The following is a 13,414-nucleotide window of genomic DNA, read 5'->3' on the forward strand; positions in this document are numbered from 1 at the left end:
TTGTATCGTTCAGTATTTCCAGAGGCTTGTGGGCGATAGGGTACATGATGCACCAAATCAATGCCATGTTTCTTGGCCCAGGAGCACATGAGGTTATTTCAGAAATGAGTTGCACTGTCTGACTTGATTCCTTCTGGGGTACCATGACACAGAACTTGACTTTCAAAGTTCAGGATGGCATTTCAAGCAATGGCATTGTTTACAGGGTATGTCTCCTGTCACCCAGTAGAAGATTCCACCATGGTAAACACATAGCACTTGCCTGGCACATCCAGTATTGCCAATTTGCCAGGCCTCACCATATTGATATCCCAGCCACCTCCCTCCCTCTATTCCAGGGAGACTTTACTCATGTGGGTCACTTGATTGCAGTGCATGTTTCACATGTGTGATGGCCTCAACAGTCAGGGCCACCCCTCAATCACAAGCCCATTTTTTCATTGTATCTCTCCCAGTGTCATGGTTTAACCCCAGCCAGCAGCTAAACATCAGGCAGCTGTTCCCTCACTCCCCCTCCCTGCTCCCAGTGGGATGGGGAGGAGAATCAGGAAAGCAGGTAAAACTCATGGGTTGAGATAAGAACGGTTTAATAACTAAAGTAAAATATAATACTAGCAATAATAATAATGAAATATAATAATAACTAGTAATGAAAAGGAATATAACAAAAAAAAAAAAAAGAGGGAAAAAAAGAGAAAAAAAACAGTGATGCACAATGCAATTGCTCACCACCTGCTGCCCGATGCCCAAGCAGCAATCCGCCCCTCCTGGCCAACTCCCCCCCCACCCCCTGCCCCCATTTATATACTGGGTACGACGTTCTATGGTATGGAATATCCCTTTGGCTAGTTCAGGTCAGCTGTCCTGGCCATGCTCCCTCCCAGCTCCTTGCACACCTGCTTGCTGGCAGAGCATGGGAAACTGAAAATCCTTGACTTAGATAAGCGCTTAGCAACAACTAAAACATCAGAGTGTTATCAACATCATTCTCACACTAAATCCAAAACACAGCACTGTACCAGCTACTAAGAAGAGAATTAACTCCATCCCAGCCAAAACCAGGACACCCAGTTACTGTCCTTATCTTGAATTCTTCAAGCTTTTTCATCCTGTTTGCTACCCTGTTCTGTAGAGGAGGGGAGTGAAAGCGCTTAGGTGGGCATCTGGCTGCTGGCCAAGGTTAACCCATCACAGTCCTTTTTTTGGCATCCAACATGGGGCGCACAGATTTGAACCAGTAACCTCTTGATCTGCAGTCAAATGCTGCTGGTCCAGGTCAATTCACCACAATACAAACCTGCTCCCTTTAAGACATTTCTAATAGCTGGAGAAGGCTCTTACCCAGAGCAAAGATCAGGCTTGCCTCAGATAACCTCCTTGACTGAGTTTTTGAGTATAATTATCAGTAGAACAAAATTCAAAGCTGCTGAGAAATGCATGTGATGAGCACTTCTGCCGGCAAGGACAAGGCAGCCTATCAAGGTTTTGAACGTATTCAGTGAAACTTGGTTAAATAAATCACCTTTTAAATCAACCTTTGCCCAATCAAAGTCCAGCCTTACTTATAGGTACAGCCACGGGAGGGACAGCAAAAGAGAATTCCTGTGAAGGGTGCTCCACACAAACATACAGGTAAGAAATTCCTTTTTTGCTAATCCCTCTTCCCTAAGAAAACTCCATTTTACAATCCCAATAATTTTGCACGTGAAGCTTTCATGGATTAAAAGTAGTAGTATGCAGTGCACTGTAACCTTCCCTCCATTTCCAAATATGAAGAAATAATCTTTCCCATAAGAGTCTACTATTTCTTCAGCTTTGTGTACCACTGGTTTTGCATGTTAACTTCAGGAATTAGCACAGATTCCCAGTGTTTGTCAAAAAAAACTGCTTTGAGTTGTAGTTGTGATCAATACAGTCTGATGTGTTCCAAACGATGTCCAAATAACAGGGCAGTCCATCTCTATATGGAGTTAGTCCCAGTGCAACTACACAGAGACTCAAAAAAGCACAAGGCCCCTGACCAAGGGGAACAAGTAAATCATGATGTGTAGGCTTCCTATCCCTGTATGCTGAAATTCCCCATATTCTCCAGCTTCAGTGACATCTGTGCCAAACCCCCACCACACATCCATACTGTTCTATATGCTGCCCAACTAACCTCAGCAATGTACTTTTCAGCTTCAGTAGCAAACAGTCTGTAGCATGGGTAGCCACAGAGGTGGTTCTGCAGTAGGCTGCTATCATGGAAGGATTTGACTGCCAGCTACTTCTAAAAAAAGGAAAAGAAAAAAGGCCAGTTCCCACATACATTAGTCACACAGGTGATATAAAGAGAAGAAAAACCACGGAGTTGCAAAGAAATCTTTACATGCAAACAGATGAATTTTCTTAGTATTTATTAGGCTGTGATTAATGGCTAATCTCTGCAACACAACTCTGGCCTTTTGACAGACTTCTGTCAGTAGAGAGGCGCGGGGGGGGGGGGGGGGAATCTTTCCAGTAAAATACAAATCAAGTTTGCTAATTACCTGGACTTTCCAACTGGAGGAAGTTGTCTTCATTCGTCTTGTTCCTCTGTCATCATGGATCTTTGGCAAGAGTTCCTAAGACAACTATCTTTGGAGTTGTTCCCTGGTCACAACTACTGCTTACCTTCAGTATGTAGCATTCCTGCTAATGAATCACCCAAACCAGAGTTTCATTATATCATAAAAGCATTGAAGAGTTTAGGTTGGAAGGGACTTCTGGAGGTCGTCTGGTCCAATGCCCCATACAAAACAGGGCCAACTTAGATCGGGTTGCTCAGGGCCTCATCCAGGTAAGTATCTCCAAGAACAGAGATTCCACAGCCTCTCTGGGCACCTGTTCTAGTATCTGACAGCTCCCAAGATGAAAAGCTGCCCTTATGGCTGTCTAATTGGAATTTGCCTTGCTGCAGCCTGTGTCTGTTGCCTTTCATCCTACCACTGTTAACCTCCAAGAAGAGTCTGGCTCTGTGTTCTCTACACAGTCCAGTTAGGCAGTTGAAGACATCGATAAGATCTTCCCTTTACTTTCTCTTCCCAAGACTGAACAAACCCAGCTCTCTCAGCCTCCTTAAACATTATGTGCTCCAAAACCTAAATCACCTCAGTGGCCTAGCTCCAGTATGTCAATTACTTGGGGAGCTCAAACCTGGAGACAGTACTCACATGTGGTCTCACAAGTGCCAAAGAGAGGGGAACAATCCCTTCCATTGACCTGCTGGCTACATTCTGGTACCACTCAGTAAACAGTTACCTTCACCACAAAGGTACACCACTGGCTCATGTTCAACTTGGGCACTTGAGTGCTGTCCAGCAACTCTGCCTTCTGGCCAGCCAGCAGTCAGCCTGTACTGTTGTGCATGGTCTAAATACAGATTTTTTTTTTTTTTTTTTTACTTTTCTTTGTTGAACTTCATGAGGTTCCTGTCAGCCCATTTCTCCAGCCTGCTGAGGTCCTTCTAAATAGCAACCCTAACCTCCAGCCTATTGACTGCTCCCCCTCAATTTGGTATCATCTGTCAGCTTGTTGAGGATGTATTCTGTCTCACTGTCCATATCATAAAGATGTTAAACGGCATCAGCTCTAGTACCAACTCTAAAGAATGCCACTAATAACCAGCCAACAGCTGGATTGTATACCACTGATCAAACCCCTCTGAACCTAGTGGCCCAGCCAATTTTCTGCATCATCTAGTAGTCTGCTTATCCAGTACGTATGTCACCAAATTGGCTACGCTGACTGTACTAGACACTGTATCAAAGTCATTGCAAAAGTTAAGGTGAACAGCATCCACTGCTCTCTGCCCATCACAGAGCCAGTCCACTCATCATGTGAAGTTATCAGGTTCATCAGGTATCATAAAAATCAGTAAATCCATACTGTCTGATCCCAAACACCTTCCTGTCCTTGGCATATTTGCCTTGACACAGCTTCTAGGAGGATTTGCTCCAAAACCTCCAGAGGACAAAGGTCACCGCCTAATAGCAATCTGGTAGCAATCCCCAGCATACTCTATAACCAGCCGGCCTCAAATTCTCTGGGGAAGTAACACAGCACCCTGGAGACATTGACTGGAAATTCTGCTCCAGTTGTCACAAATTCATTGAGAAATCTTTTGAATCAAACTATCACAGTTACTTCAGCAGCCTGTAATTTCTAAACCAAATTTAATTTTCCTTTCTCACACAACATCACATTTTTATATTGATTACATCTCATGTCATTGTTAAAGTCATCAGGGTTGGAGACAAAGTTTTAGTCAGGCAGCAAATTGAGGCTTTATGGTCATTTCGGGATTCATGTGAGAATTGCAAGATAAGCATGCTCTCTCAGCTCCTCTGTTTTGTTCCACAAAGACCAGGCAGTATTAAATTACCTCTCCTGCAAGTGATTACCTGATGGCACATTCACATTGTCAGTAGGTGTATGCCCGAATATTCCACACTTTTGTTAGACCTCATAATACCTGCATTCATATCTTACCCAAGTCTCACATATAATGATATACCAAAGTGAAATAGCTCTGTTGGCTCCTCTTCATAACAGAATCAAAGACTTTAATTAGGATTCAGAGGCAGAGGAAAACATGGACAGCTCCAAGAACATTGACTCTACCAGTAACTCCTACAGGACACAGAAATAAAGCAAATGCACCATTTTGTATGAAAACTGAGACGTAGATATCAAACCCAGATAGAAGAAAAAAAAGCTTTGTAAGTGGAGACACAGGTCTTCCTAGTTCCTTTATAGTCCTTGCTTTCCACCCTCCAATGCAAACCCTGCACTCATTAACAATAACACTCCAGTTACAATGCCTTCTCCTGAAACTTAATTTTGTTTAGCTAAAATAACTAAGAATAGGAAAGCCTGGTTAGGACAATGAGGTCCTTCCTCGATCCTACCTGCTCATCCATCTGCACAGGTTGCCCAGAGAAGTTGTAGAGCCTCCATCCTTGGAGAAATTCAAAAGGCTGAGAGAGCTGGGACTGTTCAGCCTGGAGAAGCGAAGGCTCAGGGGAAACTTATCAATGTATAAAAATATCTGAAGGGAGGGTGCAAGGAAAATGGAGCCAGGCTCTTTTCAGTGGTGCCCAGTGACTGGACAAGAGGCAATGGGCCAAAACTGAAACACAGGAAGCTCCATCTGAACGTAAGGACACTTTTTTACTATGAGAGTGACTGAGCACTGGCACAGGTTGCCCAGAGAGGCAATGGAGCCTCCCTCCTTGGACATATTCAAAAGATGTCTGGACTTGGTCCTGAGGAACTGGCTGTAGGTGGCCTTGCTTGAGCTGGGAGGTTGGACCACATGACCTCCAGAGGTCCCTTCCAACCTCAACCATTCTGCAATTCTGTGAAATCCCATTTTGTCACATAACTTTCCAACAGCGTTCCAGTATTTTTATGCTGCTATTGTTTTTCCTCTGTAAGACTTAATTCTGGTATTAAATCCTCACCTCAATTTTCACTACGTTATCACAGGCAGACTTCTTTCTTCCAGTTCTGCATCTTGCTTAACTTCATTTGAGATAGGGAGACAAGAAAAGTGAGGAGGGAGAGGGAAAAGGGATTGATTTCTTCTCCCTAGCCTTGTTAAATAGCTTCAACTTTGCACAGCTGGATTTCCTGGGAAACAAAAACCCAAGAATTCTGAAGCAAACTGTCTCAATATGTATTTAGAGGGAACATATCTAGGTAAGCTTACTGTTTTTACTCAGACATATCTTTTCCATCCTGTCTGGTAGAGATGACTTCTGTTCTCCAGCCGCGAGAATGTAAAGTGACCAAAAAGCCCCAAAAGAGCTACGGATTCTACCTGCGTATCGAGAAAGACACAGCAGGGCATCTCATCCGGAACGTGGAAAAGAACAGTCCAGCTGAAAAGGCTGGCTTGAAGGATGGCGACAGAGTCCTCAGGGTTAATGGTGTGTTTGTAGACAAGGAGGAACATGCACAGGTACATCTCTGTTTAGTCTGGGATCCACACCACTCCCCCATTACCCAGACCCACTGCCACTATGTGAAGCTTTCTCTTCCAGTTTCTATGGCATCTTCAGCTAGGAAATCCCAGAGCTTAGTCAACTGCTCTGAGCATCTCCCTGCATCATTCATTACCCACCATGGGCATGAAATGTCTCTGAGGTTCCTCCATAGTGCATAAGCAGAAGGATGAGACAACAAAAACAGTAGACAGTGCAACCCTTCCTGGGGAGAGCTTTTAGGTCAATCACTCTAGCACCTGCTTGCCATTTCACCTTGTCCCCTACAGGTGGTGGAGATTGTCAAGAACAGTGGGAATTCTGTTGTACTTCTTGTTCTGGATGATGCATCCTATCAAGAGGCAGAAAAGGAGGGAGTGAACTTGGAAGAGCTGGGTCAAAATATGTCAACAGGACAGCAGCAGGAGCAGCAGTCCCCACCGCCCATGGCCAATGGAGCAATCACTGCAGTTCCACAACCCCGGCTCTGCTACCTAGTGAAGGAGGAGAAAGGCTATGGTTTCTCTCTGAAAACCACAGAAGGTGAGAGTCTGGGGAGAAGAGATGGGGGGGGGGGGGGGGGGGGCCCACAGTGTGTGTGTGTGTATATATATATATATATATGTATGGCAGCAGGGACAGGGGCAACCAAAGTTAACACATGGGGGCCAATGGGGCCACACAAACTGCTCTTGCTGACAGAAAGTGAGAAGCAGCATGATGACTTCAGATCCATCTCCAGTCCATTTCTGTATAGCATATGCAGTGCATGGTTTTCTGAGGACCACATTTCTTATGGGATGGAGAAAAGATAGGAAAAAAAAAGAGATAAAAAGAATAAGAATTTTCTGCTTGTTATTTAAGCCCACTTACCAAAACAAAATTTGCAGTCCCTGCTCAAATACCAGATATACACTCAAGATGCTACATTAAGTCCTGTTCCATCCCTCCAAATCACCTCAGGAATCAGCACACAAGGTTCTAGACAGCTGTACTAAACACTTTTCTTGATTTGTAAGTTATTTCATTTAGAAAGCAAGGGATTTTGAACCTCTTCCATATACGCCTTTCTTCCAAGGCCAGTCAACAGAACAGGGAAGTCTTCTGGAAAGCATCACCTCTAAAGAGGGTATTTTGGAATGCAATGTAACTGAAAGGCCAAACATGGAAGCCTTTCAAACACAGGAAATTACAAAATGTGTAAAACAACAATAAAAGCAAGTCCTCACTTCAAATTGGGGGGGGGGGGGGGGGGGGGATGATCAAATCCTTTTCAGCTATCAGCCCCTTTGGCACTCTTGGTAGAGAAATAAAAGCTTGTTTGAGCTGCAGATAGTGAACAAATGCCTCCCTCCCCCACAGAAGTGATTTTTCCAGGACAGAATAAGAGAGAGAGGTGTGTCTATGTAGGCGGCTTGTGGTGCCACTGTAATCTGCATGTAAGCAGGGCATCAGTGCTGAGTTTCCTTAACCATTAAATTCAGGCATATTTCAGTGACTTACCCTGCGTAATGAGTTTTCATTTATTTTAGGACAGAAGGGGTTGTTCATAATAGAGCTTTCATCACAAGGAGCAGCTGCAAAGGCTGGTGTCCAAAATAATGATCGCCTGATTGAAATCAATGGAAAAAATGTGGAAAATGACACACATGAGGAAGTGGTGGAAAAGGTATTTGTTAGTATACTGAATGATCTTCTGTTCTGGCCCACTTTCACAGCAGCCTATCAGGGTTACTGATGAGGCAGGTCTGGCCGATTTGAATGCTTCACAGTAGATCTTGGAAGCTACTGTTTGTGTATCATCAACACGGCAGAGTACCCCTCTGCTTTGGCTCTGTTGTCAAGCAGCCTCTTCAACTGACTCTGAATGAACACTGCCATCAAGACAGGCCAAAGAATTTTAAATAACAGAAGTATACTGCTGCCAGGAACCCTTTTAAATAAATCATGCTCTGTTCCTAGAAGTCCTGGAAATACTCCTAATGGTAAGAGGGCAAGTCATCAAATGTGGTTTTCAGGGCAGGAAGAGGGGGAACTCTCTGATGATACAGTTAGCGTGGAACAGGGAAAATTCATTTTCGACAGTAGTTCCTTTCTCCGGTTAAGAAGTCCAAAACTAATGAAAATTACTGTGCAAGTAATGTCACTGCCTGGCCTCAGCTGCAAAGAACACTGCTAATGAGGCTTTCAGCTTTCCACTATTGGCAGTGCCAAAACACAGCTGGAGCTGAAGAGATTTCAAAGGGCCATGAGACAGGCAGTACATGCTCCAGCATTCCAGCATCACAATTCAGTGCACGCTACTAGCTATGGAACTGTACAACACCTGTGTTTTGTTGAGCTGCTATAACAGCAGCAGCAGAGTGACGTTGGTTAAGACGACTAAAGAGGACACCCATTAGACTAGAAAGGAATAAGAGAAGGATGGACTTGGAGAGGTTGAACAGACAAAAAAAAAACCCAAACCCTCAGAATCAGTAATACAGGAAGATGGAAGAGGACCAAGAGTGACAGAAATATGACTCTTGTCACTGTAATCTAAAATAGTGGTATAGATGGCATGATATGTCTATATTGTAGAGTTCCACATCTAGATAAGCCAAGCACTATCTACTGATGCTCAGTGGATTCCACTGGCACTGTATGCCATTGTCATGGCACTCTACAGCTAATTCCCTAGCGGTCAGGAACACAGTATGAAATACAGAAAATTTCCTCATATATATGCTGGATCTAACATGCTCGAGATCTTGTCATGGTCCAAATTTCTGACTGGGGGCGGGGGGGGGGGCTGTGAGCAGGGCGGGAAATCAACTTATAGTAGCATGGCCTACACCTTACAGCTCATTCATCAACAGTACCCACACACCACTATGTATCAAAACACCAGTTACCAAACTATCTACAATTCCCACATGTTGTTGAAGGGGTGACATCTGAGACTGTACATGTACTATCACAGGTAAAGAAGTCTGAAAATCATGTTATGTTTCTACTTTCCAATGAAGAAACGGACCACTATTACACAAGCCAGAAGATGGTACTCAGCAAAGAAAGCGCCAGCCTAAGATTGCTTCCCCTCAAACCACGACTTATTGAGATCCAGAAAGGAAAAAACGGTTATGGCTTTTATCTACGGATGGAACAAAATATTGGTGGTAAGAACCAAGTTAACACACAGACCATGACATTCGCTGTACAGTTTCTTCCTGTACAAGGTTTGCAGATCTCATTCTCTTTGGCTTCTTACTGGTCATCTAGGAGAAGTCCTCTATAGACGTGTTGCAAACAGGGCTACATCAGGGAAAAGGTCTCAACCTGAAGTGCAATTCTGACAATTAGCCTTTGCCAGGCATTTTCATGTCTTTAAACTTACCAAGCATACGCGTTCACATCAATCTTTTTCCCCTTCTCATCTTAGATCATGTAATCAAGGAAGTTGATTCTGGGAGCCCAGCAGCCAAGGCGGGTCTCAAAGACAATGATATCTTGGTAGCTGTCAATGGCGAGCAAGTGGATGGTCTGGATCATGAAAGCGTAGTGGGAAAAATTAAGCAGTCTGAGGCAAAAACCACACTGTTGGTAGTGGATAAGGAGACTGATGCCATGTATAAACTGGTAAGAAAAATGCAAACTACTGCTAAGAATTGATAATTTATCATTATGAAGAGACATATGCAGCAATGAAACAGCCAGTCTGCTCTGACAGACACTTCTTCAACTTGCAGGAAACGTCTAAGATACACCTATATTTTAGCAACTCTCCTTGCACTTGTACAGCAAGTCATTAAACACCCAAATTTTTGGCCTCTTCCAGATTTTTATAGGCACTATTGGAACAATTCTAAATTTAAACACACCACAAGAAAGGTTAGAAGTTTAAGACATCAAATTCAGAGCTATGCAGCTGTGTAACCATTTATGAACAAAACGAGTAACAAAATTCCCTTCTCACATAGATCAACACTGTAGTTTTCCACTCAGTCAGAAATTAATAGCAAAGAGTTCTTCATTGCAGCTCAAGTCTGAGTCATTAAAAAGATTTCAAACAAAACATGTTGAGCATGAAAGCCTAATACAGATCTCACAACAGAAGTTTTTATGTTAACAAAGTTTTATTTGTCACTTTTTTCAGGCTCAAATTTCCCCCTTCTCATACTACCACAAAGCACAAGATCTAACTCCACCTAAAATGGAGGAAAGAGTGAAGTTGCACACTGAGCAGAAAGTGAACCACAAGCCAAGAATCTGCAAGATGGTGAAAGGGCCTAGTGGATTCGGCTTCAGCTTAAACATGATCAAGAACAAGCCTGGACTGTTCATCAATGAGGTACTAATGTAGAACGAGGAACAAGGAAAAGCTCAACTAGTCTGTCAGACAGCTTCCTCCCTTCCATCCTGCAAAAACGTTCAAGAAAAGCCACAAAAGACAAGTCTCTTCTCCAGCGCTCTCAGATAAGAGCTGTAATTGTTGAAGTCAGACTGACATTGTAGGACCAAGATAAAAAATAAGCACCAGAAAACATTCCTCATTCTGTTAGATATCTAGAGGGAAGGGGAATCCAGCTTTTGCATCATTTTTGCTTTTATTCATGAGGCTGGCATGCTAAAACTAGTATTTGAAATAGATTTTTTTTGACTGTAGAACATCCTAAATGTAAGAGAGACACCTTTGCCCCACTCTACCCCCCATCCCTGAATTCCACAGCTGGCAGAAGTCAAACCTCTACTGTCTCAAATTATGTCTGTGCCTTTAGCTTTCTTGGGCGGAGCGGTTCCACTCATTACTAAGCAATCTGTGAAATGTAGTAAAGTTAACTTTAAAGTTACTGGACAGGGACATGCAAATAAGGAAACTGGTTTTCCACCTGTCTTCATAATTCTACCATGCCACATTTCTATAACGAAAGTCTATCAAAATCAGATGCACCTTAAATCTCAAACTGATGGGTTCCATGTTTATTATGTCTAGGCCTATTGCCTCTCCCAATTCATTTCTGCCCCACAAATCTCCCCTTCCCCATGCTTATTTTGCCATCTTGTAAGGAAAGCAGTAACACAACAGTCTAGCTAACCATCAGTTGTTAATGCATCTTTTGAAGTTTTATGCTAATATCACAGTTTGAACTTGCCTTTGCAGGTACAAAATCACGGGCCAGCTGACACAGCAGGTGTAGAAAATAACGACTTTTTGGTGGAAGTGAACGGGGTGAATGTGATCAATGAATCCTATGACAAAGTGGTGGCAAGAATCCAAGACAGTGGTGACAGACTAACACTACTGGTGTGCAGCAAAGATGCTTACAAATACTTCCAGGGCCAGAACATTCCCATCACAGCCTCTATGGCAGATCCAGTCCATGACACTTCTGAACCTCCTGCTCATACAGAAAACCATCTGTCAGAACCAGAGAGAAACTCACCTGAACCAAGGGAAAGGGTGAGTAATACTGCATTAAATAGATGTTGAGGGATCATCTAGGGGATAGGAACTTTTTTCAGCTAGTATGTATTCCTGAGCTAGGATTTTTAACTTGAGCCTGGACTTTTACAAGTCAGTCTATGTTATTAAAAGGGAAGCTGTGGTCTGATTATCTTAAACAACTCTTGCTTTTCCCACACATAATACAGGTGAGTATCTTTAACGCAACATTAAATTACAGAAAGGATGGACATACAAGAGATTTTATGGAACACAATAATCCAAATATGGTAATCCTTAATGAAGATGGGAAACAGGCAATACAATCCTGAAAGTGCAGGGAAAAGTGTGCTTAAATAGACCAAAAAGCATAAACCACTTCTGGGGAAATCAGGTGAAATATTTCAAAACAGATCATTTTGTAGAAGGAAGAGCAACTGATAGGTTACGATGACATTTTCTAGGAAATGTGCTGATTTGAAATTATTTTACTCACTTCATGCCATTAGAAAGAACCCAAAGCATGACAGAAGTCCGAAAAGCAGGAAGGTATTTCTTCTTGAAACAGTCATTTTGAACCCTCTGTGTGGTCAACCTTAAATATTTAAACGCTTCTTTTCTCATCACGCAAAAGAGACGAGGAAGAATAAGACCAATTCTGTCTCCTTTTCATTTTTCATTAGCCTTGTCTGCAAATGTCCAGCTGCCATTTTTTTTTCAAAAGTTTCTTAGTCACCAAGCTGCATTTTGCAGATCTGAAGTTAGCACCACTTTTGTGTGCAAATTCAGCAGGTACGGGAATTAAACAATAGGAAACCTCTATTGAACAAATTTCTCTCTAAATCTACTTAACCAAAAAGCGCTTCAACAACAAAAATCACATTTGTTGGCTCATTCTGCCATCCAAACAAGTACATGATTAGTGCAGATGAAAATAGGAGTCCTTCATAATGCTGCAGACTATCAAACATGTTTACAAACTAAAAATAATCAGAACGTATTTGTTACTCCTCTGCAGGCAAGCTCATCCTCCTCTTCACAATCAGCTGCCTCTACAAGAGCAGACAGTGACAACAATGATGACACAAAGTTGTGAGGAGACAAACTATGCCAAGAACAAAAAAAGAAACCTTCCAAATCCTCTTTCTTCAATCATCCTTTGCTACTACACCTCCCAGAACTTGACTATTCCTAGGAGTGCCATACTTGTAAAGGACTGCAATCTCTTACTGAAATGCAGCTGCCCGAAATAAACACTTCAGTGTAACTTGCACTCATTTAACACTACTGCAATTGTACTTCATTGGCTTTCTGCCTTTGAAAACGGGCAGTTAGTCACTTCTGTAAAGGCTTAAATAACTGGAAGTATACAATTAAGTATACTGCAGCAGAAGGCGGAAACATTTTATAGATTCATAGGCATCTTAGCCTTTTAAGGATAAACTTAATAAAGAGCAACTGATTTCTCCCCATCTCCCAGGAGAGGCAGCTCTCCCCATAATCCAAGTCCATCAACTCAATCTCTGTGGCGACTCTTCTATGCTATACTTACAGCAGTACAACTGCTGTGAAATGGCATAAGCCAGTGTACTCTGTGCATTACACTCCTTTCTCCTGCTAACATTGCAGAAATTTCTTTCAAACATTAAGCTAACTTCATAATTCATAACTCAAGACGTTTAAGCACTATTCTCTCTCCTTGGCATACAGTTGTGGATCACGGTAGTTAGAATAGCGTACATAATTCAGTCATGCAGGTTTGTCTAACTCCAAGTCAACACCACACTGTCTTGAATGTGACATAAATGGCTCTGTAATACTGCTGCTGTATACTTTGCCTCCTTGCTGTACACCAAAGACAACACAGAAATAAATTGTTTAGAGTGGCTATTTCCCCCCCCCCCCAGGTCTTACTCTTACCACCTATGATTTATGTTCCAGAACAATTTTAAAAGAAAGCAAGCCTAGGAGAGTGGCTATGGGAAGC

The 13,414-nt window shown here is 42.6% G+C and overlaps 1 protein-coding gene across 1 annotated transcript; it reads left to right on the forward strand.

Annotated features, from left to right (window-relative positions):
- The first annotated feature begins 5,773 nt into the window (after positions 1-5,773).
- PDZK1 (PDZ domain containing 1) lies at positions 5,774-12,523 on the forward strand. The gene is made up of 8 exons (XM_050910662.1): positions 5,774-5,983; positions 6,296-6,548; positions 7,538-7,674; positions 8,968-9,163; positions 9,427-9,623; positions 10,141-10,335; positions 11,146-11,445; positions 12,446-12,523. Exons 1-8 carry the CDS (start codon positions 5,774-5,776, stop codon positions 12,521-12,523), a joined length of 1,566 nt encoding a protein of 521 aa, XP_050766619.1.
- Positions 12,524-13,414: the final 891 nt, after the last annotated feature.

Source organism: Gymnogyps californianus, chromosome 1 (assembly GCF_018139145.2).
Source record: "Gymnogyps californianus isolate 813 chromosome 1, ASM1813914v2, whole genome shotgun sequence".
Taxonomy (NCBI): Eukaryota; Metazoa; Chordata; class Aves; order Accipitriformes; family Cathartidae; genus Gymnogyps; species Gymnogyps californianus.